General features: G+C 41.2%; 1 protein-coding gene across 1 annotated transcript in view; it reads right to left on the bottom strand.

Annotated features, from left to right (window-relative positions):
- LOC136863628 (peroxisomal targeting signal 1 receptor) overlaps positions 1–20,978 on the bottom strand; it is a 282,877-nt gene that overhangs the window by 223,437 nt on the left and 38,462 nt on the right. Inside the window, exon 2 of the mRNA XM_067139995.2 lies at positions 19,621–19,766. Coding sequence (XP_066996096.2) covers positions 19,621–19,758 — 138 coding nt within the window. The 5' untranslated portion in view covers positions 19,759–19,766. The remainder of the gene's footprint in view (positions 1–19,620; positions 19,767–20,978) is intronic.

Below are 20,978 nucleotides of genomic sequence, written 5' to 3'. Positions count from 1 at the left end.
TTCGCTTTAAATACCTTTCCAGCTCATCTATTGGAATAGAAGCATCATGAACGTCAGTCCACGAAGAAAATTTCATTACTGTGGCAGGTTGTGGCATAGTCGTGGAGTCTGATGAAATGGCGTATGGCTTTTAGTGCCGGGAGTGTCCGAAGACATGTTCGGCTCGCCAGATGCAGGTCTTTTGATTTGACTCCTGTAGGCGACCTGCGCGTCGTGATGAGGATGAAATGATGATGAAGACGACACATACACCCAGCCCCCGTGCCAGCGAAATGAACCAATTAAGGTTAAAATTCCCAACCCTGCCGGGAATCGAACCCGGGACCCCTGTGACCAAAGGCCAGCACGCTAACCATTTAGCCATGGAGCCGGACACGGAAATATTAGAATGCTCGTCATTGAAGCACACTTCGTTCATCGTAAGTTTTTATCTAAACATAAAAAAGACAAAATCAGTCCGACTCCTTTAATCTACACTAATATAATAAAGAGAGAGCGCGAATTTTGTTAGTTTGTGTATATCTGGAGGGTAATCTCAGAAACTATTGGACCGATTCTAAAAATTCTTTTACTAATGTAAATATACATTATCCCTGAGGGACATGGGCTGTATTTTATTTTCAAAACAATTCGAGGTGGAGGCGACAGGGAAGCATAAAAATAATAGGCTAATATAGGCGAAATATCGAATTTGTCGTGCAAGGACGACACCAAGCTCATTTTAAGCCACTTAACCCACAGAACAAATCTCGGTAAGCCCTATGGGCCCGAAAACTATGTTTTACGGCCCTGAAACCGATCGTTAAGGAGATATTGGCACCACACTACCCCTGCTCTCAGAATCGGATAAGGAAATGAACTGCCGTAACCATGGCAATGCCAGCTCCAGGGTTCTACAGCAGCGCGATTATGTGTGTACGTTTGGGCATAGCTGCCAACCAAAATTTGTATACATAATCCCTGAGCATATCTACAATATATCTCCAAAAATTAACATGTTACAGTCCGACTCGTTGGCTGAACGGTCAGCGTACTGGCCTTCGGTTCAGAGGGTTCCGGGTTTGATTCCCGGCCGGGTCAGGGATTTTAACCTTAATTGGTTAATTCAAATGGCTCGGGGGCTGGGTGTACGTGGTGTCTTCATCATCATTTCATCCTCATCACGACGCGCAGATCGCCTACGGGAGTTAAATAGAAAGACCTGCACCTGGCGAGCCAAACCCGTCCTGGGATATCCCGGCACTAAAAGCCATAAGACATTTCAACATGTTACGGATGTGAAGTGGTATTTATAATCTCTTTTAAAAGGGTGGAGGAAGGGCTGATAAAGGGAATGAATTCTTTTTATGCGGATACTTATATCTCAAAACCTGAAGATGTTACAGATGTGGAAATACGTATTTGTAATCTCCTTTAAAAATAAGGAAACTTTTTTTTTTTTTTTTTTTTTTTTACTTGAGAAAAGACGTTCTCACGTGTACAGTTCTACGTCGCATGGTCATCTCAGCCCCAAAAGGCAATACGACAAACTTTGTGTACAAAGATTTTCTGGGGTAAATGAAACAATTTTTCAGCGAGGTTTTATACTTCAGGGATTTTCAGATAATGTCTTAGTACAGTATCGAGGAATGATTACTTTTATCAAATTACGAAATCCACGCGAGAAACCGCGAGTAACTGCTAGTGTGTGCATGAAGTTCACCGCAGATCGTACAGCACACAAAATTAACGTCTTTCCCATCACCATCAACTGCAGGCTTGAATACGAACCAAATACAACTTTTAAGTTTAGGATCCGGTTCAGAAGTCTTGTACTGTGCGGTTTTTAGTTCGTTTGTTGCTTCTTTTTTACTTTACGATTTTTTGCCACGGTTTCTTTTCTTTTGGAATTACAGTCCACATTCGTTTCCGATAACAGGATAGACGGAGAAGTCAAACTGAAAACCACAGCAAATTTGATCGGCTCCACTCGACCGTATTGCAACGCACTCCGCTGACACGCAGTACACTGTACACATTGAAGCAGTCAGCCCATAGAACTACCACAGCGCTGTCCTTGGCTCACCGCGTACAAATGACAGAGCGCTGGCCCAGACCGGCCCGTGCGATGACGTCACGGGCTTCGTTTGTTCGAGCCTTTCAAAGCCCATTGCAGTGTACTGCTGAAGCAGCTCATGGGCTGGGCCTCGCTGCAGGACTCTGCTGAGTGAAACTAAATGGAAAGGTAAAGGACAGAAAGAGTTGAGTAAAAACTATACCCTCTACTAAGGTGAGAACGACGCTCACGATCCTAGAAGGACCAAAAACCCTACGATTGAAACATGGAAGCTGCAGCAGAGCAGATCCAGGAGCAAGCCGAAGATGAAAAAAATGGAGACAGAAGTCCCAGTAGGACAGGCTGTCACCAACATAAAACAAGAAATGGCAACAGAAGCTTCAGTAGAGCAGACTGCTACCACAAGCAAATCAGGAACGCCCGTAGAGACAGAACTGAAGATTTCTGCATCAAAAATCAACAGATTACATATTGACAGACCACTTCGCAACAGTGCATACTATAAGGAAAGGAAGAGAGCGAGGATGGAAGCCAAAATAGCAGCTGGAATTTAGATGGAAAAGAAACCAAGGCAGGGATTGATGAGAAGCTATCCCTCCGACAACGCTCAAAAGGCTAACGTCGGAAGATAGTGCACCATCAAGTTCGGCTTCAAAACCGCCCGCCAAGAAACAGAAAGAAGAAACTGTCATGTCCTTTTCGGAAAGACTCACTTCAATCAAGGTAGCCACAATACCTAAAACCTTTCCAGACACAGGAAGGACAATTGTTTTGGTCCTTAAAGAAAAAGATTTTGAAGAGCTCAAGAAGAGAGGCCTTAAGGCCAAGCTTGGACTTGGGCAGATCAAATTTCAAGTAATTAAGGGAAAAACAAAACCTAGCGTTGGCAAGGATGGTGCTGAAAGTTCTTCAGGCCAACCTTCAACATAAAAAAGCAGCTGTGGCCAATTTCGTAAGGAAGTTCAAGTCCGAGGCTATTGGCGTGGCTCTTATACAAGAGCCATGGGTAGTTAAAGGCAGAATAGCAGGACTGGCGGAATCTGGAAATTTACTTGTAAGCAGGAAATTAAAATACCTTCTGCTACAGGAACATTGTTCAAGGGATCTAGTGGCAGCCAAGATAAAACTTGCAAATTGGGAAGGTCCCAGAGAAATAACAATAGGCCCTGCATACCTTCCATATGACTCAATGGATCCGCCTCCATCGGAAGACTTGGAAGAATTAATTTGCAAAGCAAAGAGGATAGGTGAACACCTAGTACTCGGAGCAGATACAAATGCACATCACACTGCTTGGGGCAGTACTAACTGCAATGAAAGAGGTGAGTTCTTAATAGAGTTTATTATTAGAACAGAATTGATAATATTAAACCTAGGAAATAAACCTGCATTCATAAATAAGAATCGTAGAGAGGTAACAGATATCACATTGAACACCATGCATACTGCAAACTTCATTAAGGATTGGAAGGTGCTGGAGGAGCCAACCTTGGCAGACCACCAGCATATCCAATTTGCGATAGAGGCGAGGCGATGTGGTATTAAATGTACACAGAGACCCTAAAAGAATGAACTGGGATGGATAGAGAGAAGTTCTAGGGCACACTGTACAAAAGATCCAAACGAACGTAAGGGAACGGAGGGAATTGGATGAGGCAGTGGAACAATTAGAAGAGGCCATTATCGCCGCATACCATGACAAATGTCCCCTTAGAGAAAAGAAAACCGAGCAAGTGGCCGTGCAGTTAGGGTCGCGCAGCTCAGAGGTTCCATTCGGGAGATAGTGGGTTCGAACCCCACTGCCAGCAGCCCTGAAGATGGTTTTCCATGGTTTCCCAATTTCACACCCGGCAAAATGCTGGGGCTGTACCTTAATGAAGGAAACGGCCGCTAACTTCCCAACCTCGCACCCTCCCGTCACCGAAAACCTTTGATGTGTTAGTGCGACATTAAACAAATGTTGTTGTTGTTGTTGTTTGAGTCATCAGTCCCTAGACTGGTTTGATGCAGCTCTCCATGCCACCCTATCCTGTGCTAACCTTTTCATTTCTACGTAACTATTGCATTCTACATCTGCTCTAATCTGCTTGTCATATTCATACCTTGGTCTACCCCTACCGTTCTTACCACCTACACTTCCTTCAAAAACCAACTGAACAAGTCCTGGGTGTCTTAAGATGTGTCCTATCATTCTATCTCCTCTTCTCGTCAAATTTAGCCAAATTGATCTCCTCTCACCAATTCGATTCAGTATCTCTTCATTCGTGATTCGATCTATCCATCTCACCTTCAGCATTCTTGTGTAACACCATATTTCAAAAGCTTCTATTCTCTTTCTTTCTGAGATTGTTATCGTCCATGTTTCACTTCCATACAATGCCATGCTCCACACGAAAGTCTTCAAAAACATCTTTCTAATTCCGATATCAATGTTTGAAGTGAGCAAATTTCTTTTCTTAAGAAAGCTCTTCCTTACTTGTCCTAGTCTGCATTTTATGTCCTCCTTACTTCTGCCATCGTTAGTTATTTTACTACCCAAATAACAATATTCATCTACTTCCTTTAAGACTTAATTTCCTAATCTAATATTTCCTACATCACTTGCCTTTGTTCAACTGCACTCCACTACTTTTGTTTTGGACTTATTTATTTTCATCTTGTACTCCTTACCCAAGACTTCATCCATACCATTCAGCAACTACGAGATCTTCTGCAGTCTCAGAAAAAATAACAATATCATCGGCAAATCTCAAGGTTTTGATTTCCTCTCCTTGGACTGTGATTCCCTTTCCAAATTTCTCTTTGATTTCCTTTACTGCCTGTTCTATGTAAACATTGAAAAGGAGAGGGGACAAACTGCAGCCTTGCCTCACTCCTTTCCGGATTGCTGCTTCTTTTTCAAAGCCCTCGATTCTTATCACTGCAGACTGATTTTTATACAGATTGTAGATAATTCTTCGTTCTCGGTATCTGATCCCTATCATCTTCAGAATCATAAATAGCTTGGTCCAATCAACATTATCGAATGCCTTTTCTAGATCTACGAATGCCATGTACGTGGGCTTGTCCTTCTTGATTCGATCCTCTAAGGTCAGACCTAAAGTCAGGATTGCTTCACGTGTTCCTACATTTCTTCTGAAGCCAAATTGATCTTCTCCCAACTCAGCTTCAACTTGTTTTTCCATTCTTCTGTAAATAATACGTGTTAAAATTTTGCAGGCATGAGATACTAAACTAATGGTGCGGTAGTTTTCACACCTGTCAACACCGGCTTTCTTGGGAATAGGTATAACAACATTCTGCCGAAAATCGGATGGGACTTCTCCTGTCTCAGAGATCTTCCACACTAAATTAAATAACCTTGCCATGCTGGTTTCTCCTAAGACAGTCAGTAGTTCAGAGGGAATGTCATCAATTCCAGGTGCCTTGTTCCTATTTAGGTCACTCACGGCTCTGTCAATCTCTGACCTCAAAATTGGGTCTCCCATTTCATCAGCGTCAACAGCCTCTTCATGTTCCAGAACCAAATTATCTACATCTTTACCTTGATACAACTGATGGATATGCTCCTGCCATCTTTCTGCTTTGTCTTCTTTCCCTAGAAGTGGCTTTCCATCTGAGCTCTTAATATTCATACACCTAGATTTCCTTTCTCCAAAGGTTTCCTTGATTTTCCTGTATGCAGCATCTACATTTATTAGGACCATACAACCTTCGACATCCTTGCACTTCTCCTTCAGCTAGTCTTCCTTAGCTACCTTGCACTTTCTATCCACTTCATTCTTCAATCGCCTGTATTCTTTTCTGCCCTCTTCATTTCTAGCATTCTTGTATTTTCGTCGTTCATCAATCAGGTCTAGTATCTCCTGAGTTATCCTCTGATTCTTAGTTGATCTTTTCTTCCTTCCTAATATTTCTTCAGCAGCCCTACTGACTTCATTTTTCATTACTCTCCACTCTTCCTCTATTGTGTTTCCTTCAGCCTTTTCATTTAGTCCTTGTGCAACATGTTCCTTGAAACAATCCCTCACACTCTTTTCTTTCAACTTGTCTAGATCCCATCTTTTTGCATTCTTTCCTTTCTTCAATTTCTTCAACTTCAGATGGCATTTCATGACCAACAAGTTGTGGTCAGAGTCCACGTCTGCTCCTGGGAAAGTTTTGCTATCCAACACCTGGTTTCTGAATCTCTGCCTAATCATAATGAAGTCTATTTCATACCTTCCAGTGTCTCCAGGTCTCGTCCACGTATACAGCCATCATTTGTGGTGTTTGAACCAAATATTGGCAAGGACTACATTATGATCAGTGCAGAATTCAACCAGCCGACTTCCTCTTTCGTTCCTTTGTCCCAATCTGAATTCTCCTACTGTACTACCTGCTCTTCCTTGGCCTACGACTGCATTCCACTCTCCCATCACAATTAGATTCTCGTCACCTTTTACATATTGTATTAAATCTTGTATCTCCTCATATATTCTTTCCATTTCTTCATCATCCGCTGAACTAGTAGGCATATAGACCTGCACTATTGTGGTGGGCATTGGTTTGGTGTCTATCTTGACGACAATAATTCTTTCACTATGCTGGTTGTAGTAGCATACCCGCTGCCCTATTTACTTATTCATTATTAAACCAACTCCTGCATTTCCCGTTTGATTTTGTGTTGATAATTCAGTAGTCGCCTGACCAAAAATCTTGTTTTTCCTGCCAACGTACTTCACTTATACCAACTACATCTAACTTTAGCCTATCCATCTCCCTTTTCAGATTCTCTAACCTACCACAACGATTCAAACTTCTAACATTCCATGCTCCGACTCGCAGAATGTCAGTATCCATCTTCCTGATGATCGCCCCCTCTCGTGTAGTCCCCATCCGGAGATCCTAATGGGGGATTAGTTTACCTCCGGAATATTTTACCCGGGAGGAAGCCATCATCAGTACATCATTCATACAGAGAGAGCTGCATGTCCTCGGAAGGTAGTTACGGCTGTAGTTTCCCGTTGCTTTCAGCCGTGTAGCAGTATCAACACGGCTAAGCCATGTTGAGTATTATTACAAGGCCGTATCAGTCAATCATCTAGACTGCCGCCCTTGCAACTACCGAAAGGCTGCTACCCCCCTTTCGATGAACCATTCGTTAGTCTGGTCTCTCAACAGATACCCATCCGATATGGTTGCACCTGCGGCTCGGCTATCTGCATCATTGGGACACGCAAGCCTCCCCACCACAGCAAGGTCACATGGTTCGCAAATAGCAACAAACAAAAAAAGGAGAAAAGAAAACCGCCAAAAATGTTAGGTGGTGGAATAACAATCTAGCCAAAATGAAAAAAAAGAGGTTAGAGCATTGTACAAAATATCAAGAAATGGTATGTGGGACTTATATCATAGGAAACTCACCGAGTATAACCTAGAGATACGAAGAGCAGAAAGAAACTCTTGCAGACTGTTCTGCGAGAAAGTGGAATCAAGCACTGAAGCAGCATGGTTCCAGAAGGTTCTTAAAACGATACATATAAATCAAGTGGGAACACTGGAAAAACCTGATGGAACATACACTCAGATGGGAAAGGAGACTCTGGAGGTGTTGCTAGCTTGTCATTTTCCTGAGGCTGAGGAATTATAAGGGGAATAAATGGTCAAAACAGAGGCCAGATCACGAAGAGCAGATTGAAACTGTGCCAACCGATTAATTAAGCCTAACCATGTGAGGTGGGCAATCAACACGTTTCAGTCCATAAAGGCTCCAGGGCCAGCTGAGATACTCCCGATATTCCTGCAGGAAGGATGGAAGATGATCATCAAGGCCCTGACAGACCTTTTTAGAGCAAGTCTAGCTCTAGGGTACATGCCGAAATCATGGTCTAAAGCTAAAACAGTATTTATACCAAAGCCTGGAAGGGCGAACTATGCCCAAGCCAAAGCCTATAGACCATTATGCTTCAACTCCTTCATGCTAAAAACAATGGAGAAAATACTGTATAAATACATCCAGAAAACAGTGCAACTGAACTCAACATTACATGAAAATCAGCTTGCATACAGACTTGGCAGATCCACTGAGACAGCACTCCATCAACTGGTTTGCAAACTAGAGGAAAGCCTAGAATACAAAGGAATTGCTCTGGCGACATTTCTAGTTATACAAGGGGCCTTCAGTAATACAATCTACAACCCCATGATTAAAGCTGTTGAAGAGAGTAGGGTGAGGAAGACTGTTGTAAACTGGATTAGATCCATGTTAGGCGGGAGAAAAATAAAGGCAACTCTGTTTGAAGAGACGCTCACAGTTAGAGCCACTCGAGGTTGTGCACAGGGAGTTCTTTTTCCTCTTCTGTGGAACCTTGTGGTGAACAAAATCATAGCCATACTCGACAAACAGGGATTTTACACAAAAGGATACGCAGATCTAGTTATTGTGGTAAGAGGTAAGGTGACGAGTGTCATCCAGGACCTCATGCAAAGATCATTTAACCTTGGGGAGAACTGGTGTCGGGAAGAACAACTCACAGTCAACCCGAGCAAGATTAACACTGGTCTCTTTCACAAGAAGGAAGAAATTAGAGGGGACGAGAACACTGAAACTCTTTGGGCAAGAATTCTATATGGAAGATTGGAATGGCTATGGGAATATATAGGACCACATGGCTATGGGAGAATGAATTCAGAAGGGGAACATCTCCTAGATTTCTGCATAAGAAACTGTTTGGTAGTAAAAAACAGTTGGTTCAACAAAAGAGTCAGTCACAAGATTAAACGTTACAAATGGGATGGAAAGAGCAAGTTGGTCATTGACTATGTCATTACAGATAAAGAATGAAGTAGACTTGTGACTGATCCCGATCACTTGGGTGTAATATTAGACAAAAAGTTAACCTGGAATCCACATATAGAAAGAAACATAACCCGGGTTAAGAAACTATTGTATGCACGCAAGAGGGCAGTCGTGATAACATGGGGTCTAAAGCCGGCAATGGTAATGTAGATATACACAATGATCATTAGACCACTGATAAAAGCAACTCAGTGAAAAGTCAGTAGCAAACTAAATAGCCTTCAAAGAATGGCATGCATAGCGATGACTGAGGCAATGAAAACTACACCTACAGAAGCCTTGAACACTCTACAAGATCTCCCTCCATTAAGTAATTTTATAGAGGGACAGGCTAGAATGAGTTCATATCGACTGGAGCATTACTGATGCTGGAAGGCACAAAGGCTCAATCTTGGTCGCTGTAAAATGAACCTAGAACACGGGAAGTTTTACACATGCCAGCTGATTATACGATTCCAAAGTATACCTTTGAAAAACCATTTGAGACCCAGATAACTAAAAAGGAAGACTGGGACATTAACATATGGAAAACTGATAGGAAAGATATTGTGTAGTGGACAGATGGCTCAAGGACTGAGGAGGGAACAGGAAGAGGGATCAACGGGGAAAGGCCTGAGAGATCAATCCAAACAAGCCTAGGCAGACACTACACTTTTCCAAGCTGAAGTGATAGCCATCATTACATGCCTTGTGGAAAGAAAAAATGAACTACAGAGATAAGAACATTTTCATATTTACAGATAGCCAAGCAGCCGTTAAGGCACTTGAAGCTGTCCAGGTTACATCTAAAATTGTTTGGTATTGTCATACACTTCTTCTGAAGCTCTCAGAGTACAATGTTGTTAAAATAATATGGGTACCTGGGCATGCAGGCATAGAAGGTAATGGAAAAGCAGATAAACTGGCAAGAAAAGGGTCAGAAACACCTTTTATGGGCCCAGAACCAGTATGTGGGATCTCTTATAGAAAAGCCCGCCTCTACATAGGTAAATGGATACAAAAGAAACAAATGGAAAACTGGAAAAATGCTCCAGGATGCAGAGCCCAAACAAGGATCATACTAAGGAACTGCTGGAACTCAGCAGAGAAAATATAAAATGGGTAGTAGGACTGCTGACTGGACACTGCCATCTTAAAAAGCACCTATAAAGAATAGGAGTAATAACAGACAATGTATGTAGGAAATGCAACAATGCAGAAGAATCAGCTGAACACATACTCTTTGAATGTAAGGCACTGGGAAGAATTAGAATCTCCACACAGGGTTTACCTAGTGAAGAGAGAAGAAACATCTGTGAAGACCCAATAAGGAGGACCTGCAACTTTTTGAAGGGAGCAGGTATAACTAGGAGGAGATGAAGGAAAACCCATGGTAGCAAAAGATCTTTGCGGTCGACACTAAAAGGAACTTTTAAAGAGACCCCATGAATAAAGGAAGAAGAAGATACCCTCTACTGGAATGGTGACAACAGAGATCAGCAATGAAGCAGGATTGATATTATCAAAAAAGTTAGATGGCATTACAGAGATTCAGTACATCAATGAGAGGATTATAAAGGCAACAGTTCACCTTGGGAAAGAGAAGTAAAATTTAGAGAATGCTTACAAGGAGGAGACTTAAGTTCAAATTCCTATTGCAGGAACTAGTTTTTATGCACAGGATAATCAGACCGCATAAGCGTAATGTTATGCATAAATTTGAGTTACAAAAAACTTTTTAACATCTGGACTTGAAATATTCTTCAAGCTATCAAAAACTTCAAGCAAAAGAACTTCGAGTTATAGAAAATACATAACACATAAAATACACATTGCCTGACAAAAAAAAAGTTAAGCACCCAGAAGGAATGGTTGAAAGTGAATGAAACTACATATGCTGAAAGACCATGTGCCTTTACTGAACTGATTACAATATGGGATGAAAGAGGCAAGGCCGTTGGCAGTTAAAGGTGGAATGTTGGTGCCAGGTCAGTAGGGTGTCGCAAACCTCCTGACCGCAATGCATGCCCACATACAGTTCAAAACGGTGTCGAACAGCCTTTGGATCCTCTCCTGAGGCATGCTTGTCCACAGCTGTTGCAACTGTCCCTCCATATCCCGCAGGCTGGTGCTGGGATGGAGTCCCCTTCCAATGTCATCCCACACATGTTCGATGATGAGAGGTCCGGGGATTATGTTCACCACAGGAGGATCACAATATGCTCTACACCCTATCCCAAATAATCTGGGAGAAAAGGTAAACATGAAAAACATGCGATAAATGCAATGGTACTGTCTATCTTTTGGTAAGGCATGAAAAATACTTTACATGTGTTAGGTAATGTTATTTCTGTGTAAAAGTTATGTACGTCACCTAAATCTGTTTATCTTTTCACTTTTCAAAAATTGTTTAGTTTCAATTTATAATTGATACTCGTGAATTAAAGTGCCTTTTGAGAGGGGCGATGTGTCAACAGCAGAACAGCCATTGCAATATTCAGTAGCAGTTCATTTAGCTAACATACAACCCATGTGCTTTCTATTTACTGCTGTGTTCTGTGTGTTATTGGCGACCTAGTGACTTCACATATTATTACGAGTTTCTTTTGTGCTAATATTTAGTAATATATCATTATTAATTAAGTTGGTAGTCAGTCATTGTCTTGGTGGTTAGGATTTAGTTAACCGTTTTAATTTAAGTTTAGTTAACCTTCATTTAAGTTCCGTGTGGAATAAATATGGGTGAGCCGGCCATTCTCACGTAAAGCACAAGAAGGGAAAAGCATTGGGAAGTGGAGAAAAACAGTATGCTCTCAATGTTTTTAAGAAGTTAAGTGACGCAAAACCTGGTAGTACTCTCAAAAATGTGATGAGGTTAGTAGTCGCTACGTCTTAATGCCATCCCAAAGCATATTAAGGACTCGTGGTGCGTATAGAGTAGATGATATCGCATTGCAATCGGGAAGGCAAGTTTTAAAGTTACCTCTGTACGACTGTTCTTTAAATCCAATTGAAAGTGTGTGGAGCCAAGTTAAGGGCAACGAGGCTAGGAAGAACAAAACTTTCACCTTTGCGGAAATAAGAAAACTGCTGCTGGACGGGATTGAACTAGTGACCCCTCAACGTTGAGAAATGTGTATAAAACACGTCATTGAGACAGAAGAAAAAAGAATGCGGGATACAGACCAGTTAGTAGACGATGCCATTGAACGGATAGTGGTAAATGTGAACGACTCTGACAGTGATGACGACAATGTGGAGAGAATTGAGTAACCTATCTTTCTTCCGTGGGCGACATTGGTGAGCATATTAACCTTCAGAATTATATTGAATATTATCATGATTCATTCTGGTGATTATATAAATGTTGTATTCTTCTTATAACATGTTAGTTACAGACTATTTTTGAACTAGTTATCGACCTCGTGATTTTTTTTCTGATGTTTTTATGTGACTAGTACTACAATGCTCATGTGGCCGGACTCATTCTTTGAGCCTGCCTCTGTAGCGTAACGGTTAGTGTTATTAGCTGCCATCCTTGGAGGCCCGGGTTCGATTCCCGGTAGCGCCAGAAATTTAAGAATGGCAGGAGGGCTAATATATGGTTAAAATGGTACATGTAGCTCACCTCCACTGGGAGTGTGTCTGAAAAGAGCTGCATCACCTCGGTATGAAGACACAAGTTTACTTACTTACTAGGTAATTTGAGGTAGGGTATAGGCATTCCATAGACACGCGATGTGAATGGACATGCTATATCTTGTTGAAACGCTGTCCCAGGATGTTGTGCCATAAGGGGTAGGACGTGCAGACGCAAAATGTTTGTGACGTATCGCTGTGCCATCAAAGTCTGCCGAAGCACTGTCGGAGGTGACCTGAACGCATATCCTATGGATCCCTTTACCATGATACCAGGGATTACGCCCATGTATCTTTCCACAATATAGGCAGTATCTGCCCTCTGCCCTCGATACCGCCAAACCCGCACACAATAGCCATCGAAGGTTATGGAGAAGCAGGACTCATCACTTAACATGATGCGACGCCAGTCATCCTCTGTCCATGCCTCCCAGGCAAGGCACCACTCCAAACGCAGGCGTTGGTGTTCTGGTGTCAATGGAAACCAATGCATGGGGCAGTAGGACCCCAATCTGGCTGAGGCAAGTCTTCGAGGTACTGTGCGATAACCCACAGGATGCTGTAGTGCCTCCAGTACATGTTCGCGGATGGCAGGTGCCGAAGTTATGGAATCCTGCAATGCTTGGCGCACCATACGAAGGTCCTCCCTCGGGATGGTGTTTCTGATGAATATGATGATGCTTGTTGTTTAAAGGGGCCTAACATCTAGGTCATCGGCCCCTAATGGTACGAAATAAGACAAAATGTTATGACAATTTAAAAATCCATAATCCTCCACCGACTAGAATTCGAAAATGTGAGGACGAAGAATAAACGGATGGATATGAAGTAAAAACAATCAGTGGATCTGACCCGCAATGCCCCACATTCCCAGAAACTAGCATTAAACGATAGTATTACTGACCAAGGGACTGCTTGTAAAGCACAATACTGAATCTATGATGCTTGTAGTCTAAACGGGTCCAAAATCCAGGTCATCGGCCCCTCAAAATAGTACGTATCGCTAGGAAAATAGAACCATGCTATCTGTCATGTTGCGGTACTAATCAAAAGTAGCGTAGACTTGCGGTATTCCACACATTATGGTACTACTCACAGGTGATGAAATTCGCATATGTAACACAGACCTACATGTTTCGCACACTGTGGCGCTATTCACAGGCAACGCAAACCTATACAGGCAATGCAAACCTATGGTGTTCCTAATTTATTCTTGTGGGTTCACCATCATCCATACAAACGACATATCCCACCCACCTCAGCCTACTTCTGATCACTACTGGGTCACTGCTTAGCTCATATTAATAAAATAATAATCATCATCAGAAATCACTTCCACCATTCCCTCAAACTGGATCTAATATTCAAAACATGATCTTTCTTTCTTTCTTTATTTATTTATTTCTATTCAAAAACCCCTTTCTTCAACTCTACCTTTACTTCTAATATTCTACTGTTCTTCTCCTTTCTCCATATTTTTGCTGTATGCCCCATTCTTCTCCCTGATCACCTATTCATAAGGATGCATCAAATCATCTCCTATCATTTTCTTTACATACAGAGAACATCTCTCCCCACAGAACTGATGGCCGTAGTTCAGAATGTATAACTCTGTGCGCTTCATACGATTAGCTGTAAAAGAGAGAGACATGGCAAGCACCATTACAGACACGTTAAAAAAACCTCCAGGGCAAAATTCTGACACCCTGGAGTCTCTGAAAGCCAGAGAAGTTGCTGTTGTTGTTGATGATGATGATGCTTATTGTTTAAAGGGGCCTAACATCTATGTCATCAGCCCCTAATGGTACGAAATGAGATGGAATGTAATGACAATTTAAAAGTCCAAAATCATCGATTGACCAGAATTCAAAACGTGATGACGAACGAATGGGTGAACATGACTTTAAAACACCATCAGTGTATCCGACTCGCAATGCCCCACATTCCCAGAAACAATCGTAAAACAATATATTACTGACCAAGGGACTGTTTCTAAAGCACAATCCTGAATCAATGATACACTGTTGTATAAAGGAGTCCAAATTCGAGGTCATCAGCCCCTCATAATGGTACTTATCGCTAGTAAAGTAGAACCATGGTATTTCTCATGTTGCGGTACTAATCAAAAGTAGCGCAGACTCACTGTATAATATGCTTACAATATTGTATTTTTTATTTTTCTATTCCACCTTTTCAATACAATTACATAGTTACATGTAATGACTCACTGTATTCCACACATTATGGTACTACACACAGGTAATGTACTACGTGCATGCAACGCAGACCTATGGTATTCCTCACATTGCGGCGCCCCTTTACAGGCAACGCAAACCTATGGTGTTCCTCACATAGGTGTACTAATCACAGGCAACGCAGACCCACGGCGTCTCTCATACAGTGGTACTAATCACAGGCAACACCCAGACCTGTTCAAGTGGAGATGGATTGCTGGATACGAGAGACACTTGTGCGGGACGGACTGCACTTGAACAGGTGAGGCTCCTATGAGTTAGGAAATCTGCACGAAAGTGTCATTAAGTTGTGCCGGCAAAGATGAGGAAGACTGAAGTCGGAGGAAGGCTGCTAACTGGAACTGACGACAGGCAACGAGCAGCTGCGGATTGTAGACTATGGAGGTATGACCCAAAGACTACTGCAGGTGAATTGTCAAAGCGTGCAAAATAAATATTATTGAATTTTGGAATGTTATGGAATCATACCATGTAGATATGGGAATGTAAATAGTAACAAAGTAAATCAGAGTGATTTCATTATATATAATAAAGGGACCAAGAGTCTAGAGGTGGTAGAGTATTTATCTGTAAGCGAAAGAACATACGTAGTTGTTTAAAATGGGTTGATGAGGATCACAAAATGTTGTGTGTGCAAATCATGGAACAAGGGAATGCCAATCTCATTCAAATAGTAGGAATATATAAGCCACCTGATAAATTCTCGGTACTCGATAGGATGCACAATGTTACATGTACAGGCAACAATATGCAGAAAAGTGTTATAATTGCAGGTAACCTAAATCTTCCGGACATAAACTGGTCTGGCGAGGCTACGGGAAGTGTCTACAGTCAGGTTGTAGTAAACAAGCTAATTAGGGATGGTGGATTTACCCAAGTAGTAGATTTTCCTACTAGAGAAACAACACTTTAGATGTTTATCTTACCGGGCGAGTTGGCCGTGCGCGTAGAGGCGCGCGGCTGTGAGCTTGCATCCGGGAGATAGTAGGTTCGAATCCCACTATCGGCAGCCCTGAAGATGGTTTTCCGTGGTTTCCCATTTTCACACCAGGCAAATGCTGGGGCTGTACCTTAATTAAGGCCACGGCTGCTTCCTTCCAACTCCTAGGCCTTTCCTATCCCATCGTCGCCATAAGACCTATCTGTGTCGGTGCGACGTAAAGCCCGTAGCAAAAAAAAAATATGTTTATCTTGTAAAACCCGATGACTTACACATTAGCTGTATGGCAGTACCAGGTATAAGCGACCACTCAGCTGCAGAATTAAATATTACATATCCTTACGTATCTCTTAAACACTAAACTAGATAATGAGGAGAAAATTATAGTACACCAGTATAGTAAAGCTGACCCCTTTAAATTCCAAGAGTTTCTATGACAAATAATTCCCAACTGGGCATCAAAAGGCAGGCACATAAACGTAATATGGTATAATTTCGTTATTATTATTAATAGGGCTATTCAGCAGTTTGTGCACCTTACAATATTAAAATGGAACCCAGATCCAGAATACTACAATAGGAAAACTAAGAGCCTTAAAAAGGAAAGTAAGGAAAGCGTACAAGTCAATTTAGTTCGGTGCATATGAATAAGTTTCACAAGGAGCCAGCCATGATGTGTCAATGATAATGTCCTAAGAAGGTGAGATAATTACTGAAAATCTACTAATAGCTAATGAATTAAATCATTGGTATGGGAACATATTTAATGAGCAGAACAGCCTGGCAATAGATATAATCAATAACACTGGTTGTTGCCCCTTCGAAATTTGCCATAGAAAAATTCAGGAAAGAATTAAGAACTTACCTCAGGATTGGTACAGGGTAGTGTTACAGGACCACTCCTATTTATAGCATTTATCAATGATCTGCCAAATGAAATTTGAAGTAAATACAGGTTGTTTGCGGATCACTGCATAATATATCGAAAAATACAGAATGCTGTTGATAATAGGTTATCACAAGCCGATCTAAATATACTCCATTAAGTGGGCACTTGATAACAAAATAAAAATAAGTTCTCGAAAATGCAGTCTCATAAGAATGGGAAAGAAACTCAGGCAAGGGGACTTTTAATATTGTCTTGGATCGAACGCTCTTGTAGAGAGTGACTCATGCAAGTAACTAGGAATCCATGTAAAGAGAGATATACAATGGGACACCCACGCAGGAAGTGTAATTTCTAAAGCGTACAAGTCCATACATTTCTTGATGAGGGTGCTAAAGGGCAGCAATTCCCAGATGAAGGCGCATATCACTCATTAGGCCAGTCCCGAAATATGGAGCAGCCGTATGGGATCCATACCAAACAGGGCTCATTAAGGAACTTGAGATGGTACAGCGAAAGGCTACAAGATTTGTGCTTAACAATTTCAATCCTACAAGAAATAAGTATGACAGAAGAACATGGGTTGGAGATACTGAGGACTAGAAGGAAACGAACATGATCATGTGCCATGTATAATGCCTACACAAATAAGCCAGCTTGAGGACAGTTGAACAGTCAACTAGAAAAGCCCTGTTACTTTAGTAGGACAGATTATCCGCATAAAGTAAAAGATAGACTGCAGAAAACTAACTATGGAAAATATTTGTTTGTATATCGAGGAATTGATGACTGGAATGCATTACCTGCAGCGATCATAGAGCCTTTTCCCAAAAATGTAAGATGCTTCAAGAATAGACTCCAGCATTCTGTAAATTGTGTGTAAATTTCTATCTCATGGTGTCATATTTTAATGCAACACTAAACCCACGGTAAAATGTAGTATTAAGGCATCTGAATTATTTAAGGTATGAGTGAATCTATATAATAATAATTTTTTAAAATGATATTTGCTTTACGTCCCACTAACTACTTTTACGGACTTCTGAGACGCAGAGGTGCCAGAATTTAGTCCCGCAGGAGTTCTTTTACGTGCCAGTAAATCTAACAACACGAGGCTGTCATATCTGAGCACCTTCAAATACCACCGGACTGAGCCACGAATCTATATACAAACATGCTGTATTTACAATGCTAAGATAATTGTAACTGGACTGCTTAATGTACTGTACTTTGTCATATTGTAAAATTTTGAAATACTTAACGCACGTGTGAATTTGTATATGACTCTGTTGTAATGTTAAGCTAGTAGTAAGCTCAACTTGCAGTACTGTAAGCCATAGTGTTAAGCACTGGAAATACTTAAATTGTGTGTGAATTTGTATATGATGCTGGATTTAGAACGTTAAACTAGTAGTATTTCCTGTAATATTTTCTTTCCATGGAATTGCTTGTTGTACTGTTGTTGTGTAATTAGGTTTTAACTTTATTATAACACTACTGTAAGTGATTACTGACACTGGGATATTTCCCAATTGCAATGCATTTGTTGTTGTTATTACTATTATTATTATTAATATTATTAAATTACCTGCAGCTATAATAATAATAATAATAATAATAATAATAATAATTATTATTATTATTATTATTATTATTACATTCACCTGATAACTGCCCTTGCTTCAGAACATTCAGGAAACTTTGCTTCAGAAGACCAGTATCTGCACATGTTCTAATCATGTGACTCTTGCATTCAATTTTCATATTTCTTCTCACAGCAGTAAATTCTTCCTGTAAGTAACTGTAAACCTTCCCAAAAATTGCCCTCGCAAAAGTTGTCACACATACTAAAAATAAAATAATCAGTACAACAAGAAACTACTCCATGTCGAACACTTTAGCCAGGCTACTCACAACTCCTATACACATGAAGTCTATGCAACCTTAAGTCCATAAAGTTCCACATTTAGCTGCACTTCATGGCAACACATGGAACACAACAGAGTGAGGTAAGGAAGTGAAAACATGTTGAAAGCGCACAAGATCCACAACTGTGATTGGTGGCCTTGGCCTCAAAGCCGTGCCTTGCGTTCAAACCAGATTAGCGGTGGGAAATGCCCAAAGTTATACCTTCTCAACTATACCATACCTTTACCCAAACAAGTATCTACACTAACCTGTGTAATACCTGTTCAAAAACACAAAACTTCTTGCTATATTGATCAGCCAGGGCAACATGTCTCTCCATGTCAGGGTTAAACCCTTTGGCATTTCAATTTTTTTATTTTTTTTTACCTCGCAACGACACAGATAGGTCTTATGGCGATGATGGAACAGGAAAGACCTAGAAATGGGAAGGAAGCTGGCGTGGCCTTAATTATGGTACAGCCCCTGCATTTGCCTGGTGTGAAAATGGGAAACCACATAAAACCATCTTCAGGGCTGCCGACAGTGGGGTTCGAACCCTCTATCTCACGGATGCGAGCTCACAGCTGTGCGCCCCTACTCGCACGACCAATTCGCCCGGTTTCAAATTCTTAGTGGATTGCAAACAATGAAAACATAATAATCAGAGTCCATATATTAGCACCTCTGTACAACCTGATATCAATGACCTCTAACCTATGTCTAGTGTCAAGTACTGGATGGTCCAGCTGGTTTGAAGTCACTATGAGCTGCCCTGTACATTATTTTATGTATATCATTATGCTTGCAGATGCTGAAAGTATCAGAAGCCAGAAACCACAGTCATTCATATCTGGACTGGAAATATAAAAGAATGGTTAATGTTCTAATTGCTAACAGTCTTAACAGAGGTTGGGTATTGTAATTTTCTCCCACAGAAATTCCTGAATTCACCAAAAGTTAACACATACATGTCGCATTTAAACATTTTTAAATGGCATTGAGCTCAGTCGATATCAACTCTGCTATATATGGTCAATAACTATCCAAATGCACCACTATGCTCAGCTGAAACTAGACTAATATTAAAATATACAGTATTAACTTTAGCACCCATACCTCATCAGCTTCTTGGCTAGAACTTGGACGACACAACCCACGTTCCTCATGGGCTTGGTCAAGAAGAAAGTGTGATGTCAACTGGGTCAACGGGTGACTTCTACCACATTCACTTCCCACTAGATCTTGCAGAGCCATTTTTACATCTGAAAGTATAAAAATGGATTGAAACTCCATTTTAGATATCAAACATAAAGAATGGTACAAAATAGCACGCTAATCCTACGTACAGTACTGAACAGAAAAAGTGAAACACCCTGCAAGATGCTGAAAACTTTATGAAATAATTTTTTTTTTTTTTTTTGCAGGAAATGTATGTTCTTAACACACTGGAGATGCCGCCTGTAGAAACTATGAGTGTATTACTGACAATCGAGCTCTGAGAATCGACAGGTGCAAGATTTCACCGAGGCAAAAAAACAGAAGCTGCCGTTTCAGCGAGCTGTGCCTTTGCCAGAATACTGTAGGATGCTTCTAATAAGTATGAACACAAGTCAAGAGCTCTTCCTTCAAGGAATTGATCAAATTGTCGAGTTCCTACTTAAATTGTGGCTGCGTCATCATTCACTGTCAGCTGTGAAGTGAGCAGGAAAGTACGTGCGTGCAGACAGGAAGAGTGTGCGTTTGATCGGCAGGCTTGCATGTGTCATTCTTGTGAATATTCATCATGTCATATTGAAGTGCACAAAATAAAGATGATTAATCCATACTGAATGTTCTTATGGAAAGCCCAGGATCTGAAACTGGGGATGGGGATGACAACTGCACATCAAGTGAATGTGATTTTGACACTTCAGACAAGTAAACTTAGATAATGAGCTAATTTCAAACAGATGTGAAATTGATTCTGTAATACAGTTTCATACCACTCCCTAAAAATTTTGTCCTCTGAGTGTGGGGGCAGTAGAATAACATCCACGGTATCACCTGCCTGTCATAGTAGGCGAGTGCAAGGTGAGAGCATGGGTCGGCGACCATGGGGTCCTTAACCAACTTCTGGCATTGCTTATTTGAGCCAGACTCCTCACTTTCATCTTCCCTATTCCCCCTCCCGTTGTCATCTCTTGTTATTTTCTGACCCCAGTGGTGTTAGATGTCAAGGCCTAGGGTGTCTCATTTTTCTTTTCCCTTAGTGGCCCTTTTCTTTCTTTGGCAGGTACCTTCATTTTTCCAAGTGTTGGACTCCTACCATTTTTTTCTCTCTGTTTAGTTTTAATAGAGGACGGTTGCCTAATTGTACTTCCTCTTAGAACAGTAATAACCACCACCTAAAAATAAGGTTTGTTTCCTGTGTAGAGATGACAACCTGCAGCAACCCAATGAAAGCCTGACGTCAAGCAACTAATAGTGGGAAAAAC

This window comes from Anabrus simplex, chromosome 2 (assembly GCF_040414725.1).
Source record: "Anabrus simplex isolate iqAnaSimp1 chromosome 2, ASM4041472v1, whole genome shotgun sequence".
Taxonomy (NCBI): Eukaryota; Metazoa; Arthropoda; class Insecta; order Orthoptera; family Tettigoniidae; genus Anabrus; species Anabrus simplex.
The sequence above is the reverse complement of the archived record's forward strand: the minus strand, read 5'-3'. Positions and strand labels throughout refer to the sequence as shown.